The sequence below is a fragment of the Drosophila willistoni genome (assembly GCF_018902025.1).
Source record: "Drosophila willistoni isolate 14030-0811.24 chromosome XR unlocalized genomic scaffold, UCI_dwil_1.1 Seg41, whole genome shotgun sequence".
Classification (NCBI taxonomy): domain Eukaryota; kingdom Metazoa; phylum Arthropoda; class Insecta; order Diptera; family Drosophilidae; genus Drosophila; species Drosophila willistoni.
In genome coordinates this window covers 1,017,671-1,034,497 of record NW_025814058.1, presented here as the reverse complement: position 1 = coordinate 1,034,497, position 16,827 = coordinate 1,017,671, and the positions used below count along the sequence as shown (strand labels likewise).

Here is a 16,827-nt window from a genome sequence, read left to right as displayed (position 1 = left end):
TATATTCACCGGTTCGCGATCATTCCAAATATTTAAAGTGCTAAGTGAAGTGCTAAATAATATTCAAGTGCTACAGAAATAAAGTGTAACTCCGAGATCGAAGAACAAGGTATACTTCGCCTATAAATTGTTTTAAAATTATTTTTATTACAATGGGATAAAAAAGTTTGAGCCTTTTGGGAGAACTAGAAATAATTTTTATTAGCAAGTGAGAATTAAAAGGGAATTAACAAACATTTTAAGCCGAAAGGTAACTCTTGGTTAGCAACAGGTAAAATAAATGTTATGCAAGGTAAATTTATCTAATCGACTTCTTCGATGGTCGGACCTCCTCCTGCTCCAGCAGACGAGGCTTCCTCGTTAGTTGATGACTGCTGCGGTGGCGCTCCAGAGTTTTGATAGAGTCGCGTTATAATCGGATTACAGATCCGTTCCAGTTCCTGTTGCTTGTGCTCATATTCCTGTTTATCGGCCAATTGATTGGCATCTAGCCAGCTGATGGTCTCATTGCAGTTCTGTAAAATGGTCTGACGATCCGATTCATTAATCCGCGAGCTAAGCTGCTGATCATCCAATGTGGAACGAAGCTGAAAGCAATATGATTCTAGCTGGTTCTTGGCATTGATGCGATCACGCTGCTGCTCGTCTGCCTGGCGATAGGACTCTGCATCGTTGACCATTCGTTCGATATCCTCTTTGGAGAGACGTCCCTTGTCATTGGTTATAGTTATTTTGTTCTCCTTGCCCGTGGATTTATCTGCCGCTGTCACATTGAGAATACCGTTTGCGTCAATGTCAAAGGTCACCTCGATCTGTGGCACACCTCGAGGAGCAGGAGGTATAGCCGATAGCTCAAATTTGCCCAGAATGTTGTTATCCTTGGTCATGGCGCGTTCGCCTTCATACACCTGAATCAAGACTCCAGGCTGATTATCCGCATATGTGGTAAAGATCTGCGTCTGTTTGGTTGGAATTGTAGTATTCCGTTTGATTAGCGTCGTCATTACTCCACCAGCAGTTTCGATGCCCAGCGAAAGGGGTGTGACATCCAGCAGAAGTAGATCCTGCACTGCTTCCGACTTATCGCCATGCAAAATGGCCGCTTGAACCGCTGCCCCATAGGCCACAGCCTCGTCTGGATTGATCGACTTGTTCAGCTCTTTGCCATTAAAGAAATCTTGTAAAAGTCGCTGCACTTTCGGTATCCTGGTCGAACCACCGACCAACACAATATCATGTATCTGACCCTTGTCCATTTTGCCATCACGCAATGCTTTGGCCACCGGTTCCATGGTACCACGAAATAGATCCCCGTTTAGTTCCTCGAATCGGGCTCGAGTCACCGATGTATAGAAATCGATTCCCTCGAATAGCGAATCGATCTCAATGGTGGCCTGAGTAGACGAGGAAAGGGTACGCTTGGCACGCTCGCAGGCGGTACGTAGACGGCGTAGAGCTCGTTTATTTTGGCCCAGATCACGTTTATGTTTGCGCTGAAATTCCTGCACAAAATGATTGACCAAACGATTGTCAAAGTCCTCACCGCCCAAGTGAGTGTCCCCGGCGGTGGCCTTCACCTCGAATATGCCGTCCTCGATGGTGAGTACCGACACATCAAACGTTCCACCACCCAAATCGAAGATGAGTACATTCCGTTCACTGGTGCCTTGTTTATCCAGGCCATAGGCAATTGCCGCAGCCGTCGGTTCATTAATGATACGCAAAACATTGAGTCCAGCAATGGCACCAGCATCCTTGGTTGCCTGCCGCTGCGAGTCATTAAAATAGGCTGGCACTGTGACCACTGCATCGGTAACCGAACCACCTAAATAAGCTTCAGCGGTCTCTCGCATTTTGGTCAGGACCATGGATGACACCTCCTCCGGAAAGAAACTCTTCTTCTCGCCCTTGTACTCAACCCGTATACGTGGCTTGCCATTCTCAGAGATCACCTCGAAGGGCCAATGCTTCATGTCGCTTTGCACCGTGGCATCATCGAATCGTCGACCGATTAGACGTTTAGCATCTGTAAATCATATACAAATACTATACATACATATATACTTTTAAACATTCAAAAACCCAAACCACATTGGGCTTGAACAAAGGATTCTCTTTATTAACCTAATTGGATAGTGTGGACAACGAGGGCATTACAGATAAATTATTATAGAGTACTGGCTGTGGTATTTGGTATGTGTATATATATATATATATATAATTTAGGGGACATTTTGTGGGTCATATATATATTGTATTTTGAGGCGCAGGTCTTGGGCAAGGCTAGGCGGACAGTTCTCAAGCAGACTCTAAGACTGAAATGAAAGTACAAGAAAAAAAAGAAAGAAGTCTTCAATTAGACCTACAACAGCAACAACAATGCAATCCAAGAAGAGAAATAATGCCAAAAAGTCATGAGTGAACAAAACATAGTGCATATTATATATATATATATTCCCAAATTATTGTTTCATGCACCAGTGTTTTTTGTTTTTTTTTCTATTAACAATTTATAAGCCTATTAAGAAGAGTCCAAAGGAAATGAATCCTATTTTCAGCTTTTGCTATCTTAGATATTTGATAAAGAATCACATATTAAATAAATTGAAATCAAAAAGGATATTGAATATTACACACTAATCACTAAAACAGTTGTAAATATTCAGTGAATATGCAAAAGGAGAAAACCTATTTTAAATAAATGTATGTATAGGATATATATTTGCTTGATTTTTGTTTTTGTTTCTGACACAAATTATGCCAATAAACATGGCAAATTTTTGTTGGCAATGCTGCCAAAATCAACGACTGTGAATGCCATCGGCGGAGAGTTGCCCCGGGCGGTGGCAGAAAAAGAAATCGAAAAAAAAAACGCCAAAAGCCCCCCAACACAACAAGTGGACGTGTTACTAAACCAATATTATATAGTGATAGATGTGGGAGAAGATTCGAATGGGTGATTGAGGGGGAGGCAAGTAATGAGTTTTGGTCGAGTGAGGTGTGCGAATGGGGGTGGGGTTGGGGTGTCCCGGGTAAGTGGCGGCAAGTGCATAAATACTTTCTATCTGTCAGGCCCGCATAGAGACATATGTATAGACATATATTGCATTTTGGCGCCAGCGGGTGAAACCTTCTTAAAATAAATATTTAAATCGAATTATAAACAACAATATTATATGTCTTTGGGGGGAAATATTTGCATTATTATTTCATTCCATTCATGAAAATATTTGCAAAGTAAACAATAATGCACCTCAACAATAAATAAACAGCACATAAAGAGAGAAAGAGAGAGAGAGAGAGACAGAAGATAAAGAATCGGAGAGGCAAAGAGTGTGTGAGAGAGGGCGATAGAGAGAGGTTGTGGGGACATTTTGATTAGACTTACCAAAAATTGTATTATTCGGATTCATGGCCACTTGATTCTTAGCCGCATCTCCAATTAGACGCTCCGATTCCGTAAACGCCACATAACTGGGCGTGGTTCGATTACCTTGATCATTGGCAATGATCTCAACTTTCCCATGCTGAAAGACACCCACACACGAATATGTGGTACCAAGATCAATGCCAACTGCTGGTAACTTGGGCATTCTTGCTGTTGTGGGCTTTAATTAGAACAGATCCCGCCACGACGATCATCAACGAGCGAGAGCATATGCACATATGTCAAGGTCGTTGCCGCATCCCATGTAAATGACCAAGAAATTTTGAAATCCGAAAACGAGAACGAAATTTTTTTTTCTTAAATGTGATTACACAATCAAAGTGAAAACATAAAAAAAAAATAACCTACCCGAATCCCCTTGCCGTATTCGACCTCACAGTTAGAATGCAAAGCGATAGAGATACAGGGATATTATCAAAAAGAGAAGCACAAATGTCAAAACTCTTAGGAACTCGAACGTTTTCTCTCTTTGCAGCTCCACAGCGTCAGCTGTTTATGTGACCTATGATCACGAAAGAACGAAACTGATCGAAATCGCCACACAAACTATCTCGAATTATCTCTCTCTCTCTCCAATCGATGCTGATTGACTCCAAATTCAATTCAAATCTCAAGCTGAACGCGCCACGACTGCCACAAGACAACTGCCAACAGCCAAAATTCTTGTCACACATATCTCAGATGCCACCAAAAATCCACCAAATTAGACTGTACATTAACAGTGTTTGTTGCATTCATGTGTGGATATCTATATGTGCATATATATATATATATATATTTGGCAGCGTTCTAACAGACCCTGCAATTAGTTTGCCTCTCGAATCTCTCGCTCAACATAATTAGCAGAAAACGGTCACGAATTCTAGTACATTCTCGTTTTCGTTTTCTCGCCTTTCTATTAAATACAAGCGAGAGAGAGATGGAGAGGCAAAGAAAGAGTCTCTCAAAGAGAAACGACTAAAAAATGAAAAGAGCCCAAATGCCTTGTTAGACTTAACCTTGAGAAATTAAACTTAATAAGAGCTATTTAAATTAAATACAGCTGCCCCTGATAAAGGATATTTGCAGAAGATGGGGGAAAATGCAATCACCAAGGCTTTGCAACAATATCACGTATACGCACAGTGTACCAGCTCAACTAATACCATTCTGGGTTGAAAATTTCCTATTTCAAAACATTCCAAACACAAAAAGTGTAAGAGAAGGAAATATCAAAATTTTTGTTTTCGAGAAATGCAAAAATCATTCTAGATTTGAAAGTTGAATGAATTAATATTATGGCCTTAGATATTTGATAAGACTTCGTGTTAAATTTTACAATATAATTCAAGAGCTTTTGCAAGGTTATAATAGAAGTGGTAAGAAAATGGAATTAAATTTGAAGTCAACGATTCGCGTTTTCACAGAACATTCATTCCTACTGCATATAGATACATATATACCTATGTATGTATTCATGTATATCTATCATCATTGATCAGAAAAATCACTTTAGCCTTTGTGTGACATCTAAATAAGTTGGAGTAAATATAAACGAAGAGTATTATAAGTGAATGCATAAGTATTTCACTACCATTGGATATTTGCTACTTTATTACTTACATAAGATCTACAACCAGTGGCATGGAGAAGGATTCTAAACCCTACCCCATGGCACCCTCCGATGAATTCCCAATTCTTTCCCAAATGTTCGCATTTAATTTGCCATTTCAAAAACAAATGTAAAGCTTTTTTTTTTGTTTTTTGGTTTTGTTGTTTGGTTTTAGATATTCAACAATGGTTGTTTGTGTCTCTTGTTTTGGATATGATTTCTACTTTTCATATGTCTGTATTGGATAGATACTTATAGAGTATATTTTACATAACATACATAGACAAGTATGTATGTATGTATGTATGCTTTTAATATATGTATACACATATGTATATATGTATTGGTAACGACTGTCATAAACAATAGACTTTTACGTTATAAATTTAAAATCAACTACTTAAAACAACCTTGGTATCAAATACTTAATATAGTAAATATATATATATATATTATATTATTTCATATATATTTATTTCATTTTATTATAATAATTCTTACATACATACATACATATCTCAATTATTGTATTCGCTTGAAACTCCTCTGTAAGGGAAAATTGTAAACTAAAATTGACTGGGCAAACCGAATCGATTGGAGAGTATCATAAGTTCAACATATACAATACATCTATATCTACATATATCTAAATACAAGTTGTAAGTACATATGTATGTATTTAGACCAGTTCTTAGTCACAGAACCGAAATATATTTGTATCTTTTGGTTTTGGTTTTGGTTTCGCTATAGAATCACTGATGCAGCATATATTTACTTATATCTGACATGTCGTTTCTCATAACTTATAAGCCGCATACTCAAACACATACAAATGCAAACAGGTTGTTCAAAATTCCATAATTTTAGAACTAAAACAAACAAAAACTGCTAAAGTAAACATCAAAAGTGTCAAGTTAAAATCGGTATCACAATATTTGCCTCTTTCTATTTTTGAGTCTATGTAAACTACTCAAATTTTTTAATGAAATTTTGCATTTAACAGGCTCTTTTCATATATATTTATATAGGTACTTCACACTCGTCGGAATCGCCCAGATCAGACCACTATGTCATATCATATTATACGGGATCTTTCACCCAATTTTGGTATATGTATAATTAGGTATTTAATATCAGATAAAATGATTAGAGGTTTTTGAAGCATTTACCTTTTGACTAATAAATAATTATTAAGGTTTCCCGATTTTCAAGTTTAATTATTTGACTATTTTATTACTTGAACTGAAAGCTAAATTTAACTCGCTACAACTTTTTTGATATTCGCACATATTTTGTTTTCAAGGTACTCTTACAAGGTAATTCTTTCATAATCAAATCCAAATGTGAATTATTTCAAATCTTTACACATATTTCTGGTATTTTGAAGAATTGCAAAAAACTTACAACTTTTCAGAACGACACGATTTGTGGTATAGAACCCGGAATGAAAATTTCTTCTCATAAAGCTTTTAAATACTTTATAACTCATTTTATTCTTACTATCGCTTTCTATCGTTTTACTTAGAAGTGTTTCTAGTAGTTTTCTCATAGATAAGAAGAGAAATTATTTCATAAAAATGGAATGTTGAACAACCTTAACAATCATTTGTATGTATCTATATTATGTACTTCCTTCTATATGAAAAAACATGTTGAACTTCTTTCTAAATTGTAACTTGTGAACTTTTTACATTTTGATTTTCTTAAACATTCTTTGATCAATATTCATGTAATACCTATAAATTTTTGCTACATTTTCTGTTTGAACTTAAATGTATATGTATATACCTATTACTAAACTATACTATGTATATACATATATATATGTATATACGTCTGTATGTTTTTGTAGGTTTAAACCGATTTTATAAATTCACTTTTTGCATTTATATTAATCAGTACTAACAATTTAGGGCAAATCAACCTAGCTAATCTCACATTAACAACATTTAAACTTATTTTGTGCTACATCTAATTTTACTGTTTTCTTATTTGTTTTTTTTTTTACATTTTACTTTATTGTGTTTTTTGTTTTAAACTTTTTAATTTCCACTAAATGGATCAATTCATTTGATACATACATATATATATATATATATATATATATTTATTTCAATTAAATGTGAATTCGATTCGGTTAGGTGAAAACGCTTTGCAAAACGACTAAGTAGTTAAATTACCTGCTTAAATGTCGTATGTATGTATAATGTATACCTCTTAATTATCTAAGGCATTCCATTGAGTCAATTAATTCTACATATATATTTATGTTTGTAATGTACTAGCACTAGTCAAGTCCTGGAGCCAACCATACAAAAATCAATCCTCTCAATAAATACATAATCTTTTGACAGAAAAACACAAAGTTAAAGTGCTAAATTAGAAAATTAGGTTGAATTTTTGACTGAACTTATTCGTCTAGTGCGTTCCTTTTTTTTATTGTATTTCTTTCGAATTGTCGTGAGTGAAAATTTAGCAGGAGCAACTAAACATCGTTGAACTACATATTTAAATATATAAATAACATCTACAAAACTGTATTCAATACACGTATAAAATATTATAATTACGATGTTAGATTCATCGGATTAGCTGCTGCTTAAAAGAGAACTTGAATATAATTTAGCTTACGCTTTTTCTCTTGGCTTAGCTTAGCTCCTTCTCTGACCGGAGATCTTACTATGTTACACATAATCTAACTGACTAAAAACTAGACACGTTTGACGTTTAATTCAAATATAAATAGCAATAAGCTTTCAACTCAACTTCTATAATGACAGATTTTCTTTGTTTAGAGGGGTGGAGGGGGCGGGGACTACACCTAAAATTACAACACTTAATTGGTAAGGATATAATATTAGATAGCCTCAGTCGATGAGCTGCATGGTCCATTAAAGCCATTAGCTTCCGAATACGAGGAGGAGGTGGCTGCTGAAATGGATCTGGCTCCTGCTCCTCCAGATCGTGTTGCGGCTGCTGCTCCGGCGGATGCTCCTCCGGATGTCGATGTGGATGCCATTACGCTCTGCGGTTGAATAAGCTGCTTATATGTTGTCTCCAATCGTGGTGGATACTGGCCATATACCAAATTAGGATCATAATCATCCTCCTTAATTAATTGATTCAAACTTACCTCCTGATTCTCATCCAACGATGGCAGCAGCTCGTCAAGCGAATTGGGCGTCAGGGGACTGGGCGTGGGCATGCTTACACGACTGAGGGCTCCATGCTGCAATAGCGCCTCGCCTATAACTATTTGTGGCTTATTCTGGGTTAGATGCTGTTGCTGTTGCAATCGGGCCAACCGCAACTTCATCTCCTGTCTTATTTCCTTCTGCTGGACTTCCTTTTCGAAACGCATCATGCTGTAGCTGCGTACCGAGGAGCTAGTACTATGCACCGATGCTAGACTTGGTCTTCGAGAACCTGTAAAACGGTTTCAGTCAATTGCAATTTTAGTTAGCCTCGACCCAAAGAAAAATTTACACTTAATAGACATAATAGAGATTCAAGATATTAGTTGGGTTTTTTGCTATTAGTAGAGTTTGTATGAATTATTGAAGCATTTGCTTTTTATCATAAAAGACTACAAGAAAGAGCCAGAGCATATTTCAGAGAGAAACATATAGAGAGAGAGAGAGCGAGAGAGAGAGAAAGATTGTGTCTGTGTGTGTGTAAGGGAGGCAGATAGAGAGAGTGAGAGAGAAAAATGTACATAAATTGCATAAATTAAGCAGCTATTAAGCAAGGCATTCGTGCAAAAATTCGTCTGTCAAAATGTTTGGGCAAAATGTTTAAGTGGCCAACAGAGGAAACGGGGAATCCCATAATTCCACTGAGATTGTGCGCTCTCTAAAAAGGACATTTGTTTAATGGAAAGCCTTTAAACATATGACATTCCACAACTGGCAAAGAAAAAGAAAGTCGTCTTCAGTCCAATTTTTGATCTTAAAAGTTTGTTGTTGAAAGAGTTTAGGCATAATTTCAGAAGAGATCAAAGGACTATAATTTATTTATCACAGAAATGGAAGATTTCCATTGGATAGATCAACTCCCAATTGACTATAAACCTTCTATGGAAACCAATGGCAAAAAATATTTGCCTTTAATATGTATCTTCTGTCCAATTTGAAAAGGATACTGCCAGGAATTCCTTTTTTTTTTTGCACAAATATGTGTGTTTGTCTGTGTAGTTGGTCAAAAGGGGGTGTCAATAAAAGCCGCAAGTTTCGCAAAATAACAATGAAGCCTTTGGAAATTATTTGAATTAATAGAAAATAAAAAAAAAACATTCAATTGCATTCAACTCCATTCGATTGCAAGGCAAGTACAGATTGAAGTAAGAAGACATATTTAGCTCATAGAAATAGATGCACAGAGAAAGAGAGAGAGAATAACAGCGAGAGAGAGAGAGAGAGAGACAGAGAAAGAGAGCGAGTTAGCGAGTGAAAAATTGAATTGAGTTCAAGAGATTGAACATAGAATAATTTGTGTGGCCTTTTTTTTGTTCAAAAATAATAAGGACTCAATGACGCTTTTTGTTAGTGGGAAGAGTGTCCTGTGAGAAGTGAATTCCTCTTCTTACAGGATGCATGCAGGTTTCTTTTTTTTCTTTGGAATTATTCTTTGTGTTTGTATGTATAAAGTAATGTGGTATTTCATTTGCAATTAATTCTTATAAGTGGTTAGTAGTATATATATTTATATATATGTGTGTGTTGATTTCAGTATTTTTTTGTGTGTGTGTGTTTGTGTGTGTTAGTTAAGCTTAATTATTATGGGGGAAATTTCTATGAACATAGTCACCGCCATATTGCTTCAATATCATCTTGTCGGAACATTGTTTTACTTGTTTCATCAATTTGCTGCTGCGTTTACATCATACAAAAAATTATTCATCCGACAAACAAAATTCTCATTAAATCAAATTATATGGAATTCGATATATATTATACAACCTAAGGCGATGAATTCTCTCTTTTATAGCTTATTGAATCTGTAAAATTTGTTTGTGTTTATCGCGTTTTATGCCCTACTGATTCTATAGTGCGTGTATGTGTGTGTGTAGTATCTCTGTGTGGGTGTTTCTGTATATGTGTGAATGTGAATATGTTCATCATTTTGTTAACGGAAGAAAAGGAATACATAGAACAGATTGTTGTTGTTTGAAACATAGGCTCGAAAGCACATTTAACATCGATCAGTTAGAACACAAAACTTTCATTTTTTATATTTTGTTTTTTTTTTTGGTTTTTTGTTACTGGGGCAAACGATAGATGTTACTCTAGATATGCAAGCGATAAATGAAGCTCCAATGGAATGATGATTACGATTGTAATGAAGGTGAAAATGATAAAACACTGAATATCTATTCATACAACAAACTAACTTACTATACTCTATTATTATAGCATATATCATTCAAGAGATTTGTAATAAAATCTAATCAAAAATCATTTCCGTTTACTGAAAATATTCCTAGCTAACTAATCAGTTAGTTACGATCAATTCTTGTAATACGTTATCTTGAATTTTGCCGGTCCAAAAATCGATTCAAAACGTAAAACTATATACAAAAAGTTTATGATTTCTTCGATTCTTTCTAAGTACAACTGCGGCTATATCATATACTGTTGCTGTGGCGAATGTAGGGATATAAAATGTGTGAAATAAGCCCTTTAAAGTATGCAATAGGCAGGCAAAGAACTTATTTTGAAATACTATTAATGTTTGGCATCTAAATATTGGGCTATAAAAAACAATTCTACAAGAATTGTATTGAAAGCGAATTTCTTTTTAGCTACTGAGCAACCGAAAATTTAATTTTTATACATATTGCATACTTTAGGGGGAAATTTGTACACAAGCGTTATTTCGAAAGGGTTTTTACTCTTATTTTTTTCCACCTGCTCATAGATAGAAAACTACTTTTCAAAGTTTTAACAGAATGATTGGCTTTTTATTAAAGATGGGAATCCCTAAGTTGGTTTTCATTACCTTGATTTTTAACTCTATATCAGTCTTTAGTTTTACATCAGATTTACATTAAGTTGTTATCTCAAATATTGATGATTTCTGCAACTAATTCTCTCTCTACCTTCTAGATTTCAAGATGATATTTGATAATGATTTTCCAATAATGTGAGGTAAGTACCTTGCTTTTAAATGTCTGTACAATACATTGATGTACGAATATGAATGTATATATATGTATGTATCTATGCGAGAATCTATGCTACAAAAGTTAAGTTAAGAAGCATCGAATTGAACTGAAACGATTCCGTATATAAATAACAGATAAATGTAACGATGAGAATGTTTCATTCCGCGAAGAAACAAAAACAAACAAACATATACGGGGAGAGTGACAGACAGATAGATAGACAGAGAGAGAGAGAGAGACAGAGAGGGGGAAAAGAGTTCAATTTAGATAGAGGTAAGGCAACGACATATCACAACAATGGAAAATTTATCTGTTGAATGTCCTTTTGTGTGTGTGTGTGTGTGAGTATTGTGTGAGAATGTTAGTGTCGGCCTATGAGCATGAAAATGATATCGAGTTCTGAGACTGAGTTTGAGAATGGATGGATGCTGGATGATTGGTTTGATTTACCGCAAATCTGGGCGTTTCACTCGCCGGCGTGGGCAGCGCACCAATTTGTAACAAATGATGCAGCTCAGCTCCAGCGCCAGCGCCATCGCCATAACCACCTGCACCACCTGCATAACTTGCACCACAAGCACCACCACCACCACCACCGACACCGACACCACCATCACCGTCACCATCACCATCACTGCCTTGCAGGGGGACAGTGGCGGGATCTATGCTATGGCACCCATACTCATCGTCATCATCATCATTGGTTCTATAATTATCAATTCCATTCATGCCCAAGAGGGTCCTAAATCTATCCTGATTTTTTGTTTTTGCCGGCGATAGCTCGAAGCTGAGCAGATGCCGCTGATGATTCAATTGCTTCTGCAGATGGCGGGTCATGGAGAGGGAACTCTCACAACTGCGACAACCGCTGCCGCTGCCACCACAGCCGCCAGAGCCGAGGCCGTTGCTCTCGTCGAGATCGTCGCGCGAATGCTGACTGCAGCCGGCTCCGGAGGTGTGACGCGAAGAGGCGCGCGAATTTTGTTTCGATACGGCCGTAATGTGACACGATATGAGCAATATGGCAGCCGATCTAGCCGCACCTGTACGAGACGTCGACACTAAAATGCCTTTGGACGCGCCGCCGCCTCCGCCGCTGCCACTGCCACCACCGCTGGCAGAAGCTCCGGCGATTCCGCCAGCCGAGGCCCGACGATTGCCATAGGAACCAATCGATCCCGTCGATCGTATGCTGGACCGTGAAGATGGCCGCGCCGAATGCACGGTCAGCGGTATGCCTATAACAACAAGAATCCATTATTCATTCAGCAAAAGAAATTATTCACTCATTCATCTCACTCACCTGTATCGCTAGAATAGAGAATGGGCGGTGGAATATTGGCATCTCCATAGTTCCGATGCCTTGGATATTTGGTCTTGCTAAACAAATGCAAGACCATACAGATAAGACCAGCCAGCACAGCAATGCCCGTGGACACACCCAACAGGGTAGGCAAATCTGAGCTCAACTCGCTGAGATCTAAAACCGAATGTAGAAATCCAATCACCTGTTCATGGTTTAAGGCAAGGCAATAGAAATTCTTACCTGGCGTGCAGAAAACGCGTCTCGTTGGCTTTGTATAACTCACCGAGTGAAAACCATTGGCACACTGACACATTGCATTATGTCGCACCTGAACACAGAGGGAGTTCTCATCATTGTAAATACACGTCTCATCGTAGAAACATTGATCGCCTAATTTTTTAGCTGTGAAACAAGCAAACCGTGAGATTTAAATCTAATTAACCTATCCAAATAAACTAGATGTCAAAGAGAACCATTATGCACGAGTTGTATTAACATTAATTACTTTAGAGATTAATGCAGAAACTTGTTGTTAACAGTTGAACAGTCGGTCTAGGAAGGTTTTTGCTTCCCAAAACCGTTAAAAACAACTGTTTTTTTCTAGTTTTACCAAAACAACTAAGTTATTATACACTTCGATCAGAACTGACCGCTAGGTGCGCTGTTAAACTAACTACATTTTTTCACAATTATTGATTTGTGATTTCAAAGAAATAAAACTTACGTTTGGCGCAACCCTTTATCAGTCCCAACTGCACTGGATAGTTTCTTTCACAGCTGCAGATTTGCGTATCCTTGTCGCAGGAGACGTGCAGCAATTTAGCATCGCATTTAAGTTCGTTGCATGGAGCTCCAATGTACTTTCCTTTTGCTAAACATAAAAACAAAATAAAAGAATAGAAATTCGCTTGGTTTAGTATTTGCTGGTTATGGCCACGACATTTCTCAAGACTCATTTTATGTCACTCATTTTGTGTGGAGTGCATAATCCTTATGAGTATATGGACACAATAAAAGCCAAGAATAGCTTCTAAAATATACAAGAATCTTACAAATAGAATGTGGTTTCCTGGGCACACAAAACGTATTATGTATGCACATCAAAGGACACTTTACAAAGTCAAAGTGCTTTTAATTGCATCACATTTTTGTATACATAAAAGTGACTGGAATGGGAATCCTGTTGCATATTTTGTAATGCATTTTGTTAGCATTCGCTGATTTCTGCTGACTCTGTTTGATCTCATGGCTCAAGTTTCATTTGCTTGAACATTCATCTCTCCATATGGCCTTTAAAAAGGCGACGTATACGTAATTCCCTATAGATCAAGTTGGTCATAAATAACGCAACTGACCAACAGCCTTGTGGCGATATTTTTTATTTTGTTTTTGGTTTTGGGTTTTTGTTTCTTTAAAAGTTCACCTGGCAATGCAGTTTGCCGCATCGCAGCAAATTTGAGAGGCTGGTGACGACGGCTGTGTGTGTGTGTGTGTGTGTTTGTGTGTGTGTAATTTCATTATTTTGGCAATGTTACGAAACTGCAGTTACAGTTGGGCCACACACATACACATACATATATGTATGCACCTATATATTATGCAATTTCACAAACAGGAAAAGCATCAATAACCTTGAGAGAGTCCGCATAATGCCAACTACTACTATTAGGCCGATTGCAATGATGGTTTTTAATTTTTGCTATTTTTTATTTTGTTTAATGCAATGCTGTAATTGCATGGTAATGCTGTAATTGTATATATCCTTGATCTCAATGAAACTATCCCAACGAAGAAGCCATTTTGTCAGGGCCAACTAACTATGCTGCCTCTTCAACAAAATCGGTTAAACATTTAAGACTAAACTTTTGTATTTGAACAATATTATTAATTTAGTTCATTGAGATTTTAATGCAAATAACAATAAAAGAGTAGAGATGAACATTCAATTTTAAAAATCGTTCAAAATATGGCTCAATTGCATATTTTTAAAGTTGGCTGCTTCCGCTTTAATTTGATAGACTATATTTTTTTGCCAATTGTTTAACGATTTTAAAATGTTATAACTCAATTTACTCGGTGTATTGCATATTTTAAAATGACATCACACACTTCAAAATTTAAAAAAATGTATTTCCACGCAAATTTAAGGGAAAATTACGATGTATAGACTACGAATTTTTCCGAAAAGTGGCCAAAATAGTATTTTTCAAACTTTTAATGCAAACGTAAGATAAATTTTCCAATAAGAAAACTGATATTTTCAAAACAATTTTTGTTAATTCCACCCAAATTCTACTCAGCTTGTATTTTAGTCAAATTTATAATGGATTTTAAATTGAGAGCTTCAGGATTAGCTATCTATATAAGTTTTATTCTTTATTCTAAAAATTACCTTTTTTTTGAGGCAAAGATTCATATCTTTTTTATTTAACTTGAAAATTAGTTGATGTTGTATTTTTTTAACTCACCAGACTTATTATTAATCAAGGCCTCAAGATCGTCTATATCATCCGGATAACTGGCATCGTAGTCATCGTCAGGCACATGGGCAACATCGCGTTTCTGGGCGCGTTGTTGTTGTTGTTGTTGTTGATCGCTAAAATCTAATGCTGATGTTGTGAGATTATCCATTATTATCATCGATGTTGGGGTGTGAAGGACAAGAGCCAAATCAGATGCTGATGCTAATGCTGTTGAGCCTGACAGAGAGTGTGAGGTTGTTGTTGCTGCTGCTGCTGCTGCTGCTGCTGCGGCTGGAACTGAAGCTGTAGCCGAAGCTGAAGTTGTTGTTGTCGTCGTTGTTGGGGGAGCTGGAGCTGGACCTGAAGGGCTAGATGCTGTGGCAGCAGATGCAGAGGCATGTAGAAGCATCAAGCAGCCAAAGAGAAGAATACCCTGCCACAGAGCCATTGCCATGTGGCACTGATGCTGTTGCTGAAATTGTTGTTGCTGTTGCTTGCTAAACGTGGCCAGCTGCAGTGTCATCAGCTGCAGAAGACGGGACATCGTTAACTTAGCCATGTTGGCATTTTATGGCCGCGCTGGCTCTGGGTCGCTCACTCTTTCTCTCTGTCTCTCTCTCGCTCTCTCTGCGCGAGTGTGTGTGTGTGTTTCCCCTCAACACATTTGCAAGTGTTTGAAAACTTTTTCCATTTGAAAGAAAAGTTCAGTTGGCTTCTTGTTTCTAGCTGTTGCCGTTGCTCTTGTTTTTGTTTTTTAAGTTCACTTTTCGTTTACTTTGTTCTTGTCGCTTGCCTATTTGCTCTTTGGCAAATTGGCCAAACCAGGCGTAAGTGAAAAATGCACACACACACACATGCACACACACACACAGATATGTATATGTGGGATACAACAAAGAAACAACAAGCAAAAAAAACAAAGTACGAGCTCAAGTTTCGATTTGTCGCCCCCTGCCGCCGGGTAGTGGCAAACTATTCCGCTGCTTGCTCTGCATGATAATTTCATATAATTTGTCCTCAGTGGAAAATTGTTCGTGTTGCGGTCATCATCAACGTCGTCATCGTCCACTAGGACCAGCACCACAGCCACCACCACCACCACCGCAATTGACCCACAACTGCATGTGCATGTGCTGCTCCACCCGCCTTGTTGTGTTATATGGGCATTAATTCCATGCAAGATGAGAATTTATGGCACGAACTTCTTTTGAAACTAGGTTGGACTTTGCTCGCTTCTCCTTATCCACCAGCTCGACTTTCCTTTTCCGCGTGCTGTAAATGCAAAGAAATGAAAGAAAAATAGTTGCACTTTAAAAAGTTTGATTTATGTACAATGTAGACGCATCCACAAAGGCTTTCTCACTAAGCAAAAGCAAATTTAAGTAAAAATGATTTAGTGAATTTATGCAAAACAGAATTCTATTAATAACGCAAACCAAAATTCACACAGAATTTGGCCATATCAAATTATTTCTGTTGAAATTTTCTTGTAAATAACTGAGCTTTGACTTTAAATGAATTGCTTAAATTTATTGATTAACACAAAGTAAATTAAATTCCAATAATGCTTTTACCTAACTGTCTAAAATTTCATCTGAATTATGAATACAAGCATATATTAATACAATTATTTAGCAAAAAGCATCTTCTGCGGTTTCAGAATTCCTTAAAAGATGCAAGTATGCGGCATTTTCTGATTCATTTGCCTTTAGCTATGCAGCTAGAAATTGTATTTTGTTTTCCACTAATAATTAGTGTTCGTTTTGACTATTTTTCTTGTTAGATTTCCAAGAGAATTTGGGGAAACCCTAACAACCTTTTCTCCTTAAAAACGAACATGCCCTTTAAATATTTCTT

At 37.0% G+C, this 16,827-nt stretch overlaps 2 protein-coding genes across 4 annotated transcripts; both read right to left on the bottom strand.

Annotated features, from left to right (window-relative positions):
- Positions 1 to 174: 174 nt before the first annotated feature.
- On the bottom strand, positions 175 to 4,093 carry LOC6642905 (heat shock 70 kDa protein cognate 1). Its single transcript, XM_015178279.3, has 3 exons — positions 3,797 to 4,093; positions 3,389 to 3,608; positions 175 to 2,026 (listed from the first exon to the last, which is right to left on the bottom strand). The coding sequence occupies exons 2-3, from the start codon at positions 3,591 to 3,593 to the stop codon at positions 303 to 305; spliced, it is 1,929 nt and encodes a 642-aa protein (XP_015033765.1). The 5' UTR covers positions 3,594 to 3,608; positions 3,797 to 4,093; the 3' UTR covers positions 175 to 302.
- Positions 4,094 to 7,171: 3,078 nt separating this feature from the next.
- Positions 7,172 to 15,846, bottom strand: LOC6642904. 3 transcript variants are annotated; one of them, XM_023176207.2, is made up of 7 exons: positions 14,977 to 15,841; positions 13,233 to 13,379; positions 12,749 to 12,910; positions 12,506 to 12,682; positions 12,246 to 12,440; positions 8,173 to 8,465; positions 7,172 to 8,112 (listed from the first exon to the last, which is right to left on the bottom strand). In XM_023176207.2, exons 1-7 carry the CDS (start codon positions 15,527 to 15,529, stop codon positions 7,897 to 7,899), a joined length of 1,743 nt encoding a protein of 580 aa, XP_023031975.1. In that variant the 5' UTR covers positions 15,530 to 15,841; the 3' UTR covers positions 7,172 to 7,896. The 3 variants fall into 3 exon arrangements, with proteins under 3 accessions (XP_023031975.1, XP_023031974.1, XP_023031973.1); XM_023176206.2 differs by lacking the exon at positions 7,172 to 8,112 and having other exon boundaries at positions 8,369 to 8,465; positions 11,653 to 12,440; positions 14,977 to 15,846; XM_023176205.2 differs by lacking the exons at positions 7,172 to 8,112; positions 8,173 to 8,465 and having other exon boundaries at positions 11,384 to 12,440; positions 14,977 to 15,846.
- Between the last annotated feature and the right edge of the window lie 981 nt (positions 15,847 to 16,827).

Bases quoted from the DNA above. Each gene is read 5' to 3' on its own strand.
- LOC6642905 (XM_015178279.3), bottom strand. From the start codon at position 3,593: ATGCCCAAGTTACCAGCAGTTGGCATTGATCTTGGTACCACATATTCG. The intron at 2,027-3,388 runs GTAAGTCTAATC...TATGATTTACAG, and splicing joins TCCGAATAATACAATTTTTG to ATGCTAAACGTCTAATCGGT.
- LOC6642904 (XM_023176205.2), bottom strand. From the start codon at position 15,529: ATGGCTAAGTTAACGATGTCCCGTCTTCTGCAGCTGATGACACTGCAG. The intron at 13,380-14,976 runs GTGAGTTAAAAA...TTTTATGTTTAG, and splicing joins CTTGATTAATAATAAGTCTG to CAAAAGGAAAGTACATTGGA. The intron at 12,911-13,232 runs GTAAGTTTTATT...CTTGTTTCACAG, and splicing joins GATAAAGGGTTGCGCCAAAC to CTAAAAAATTAGGCGATCAA.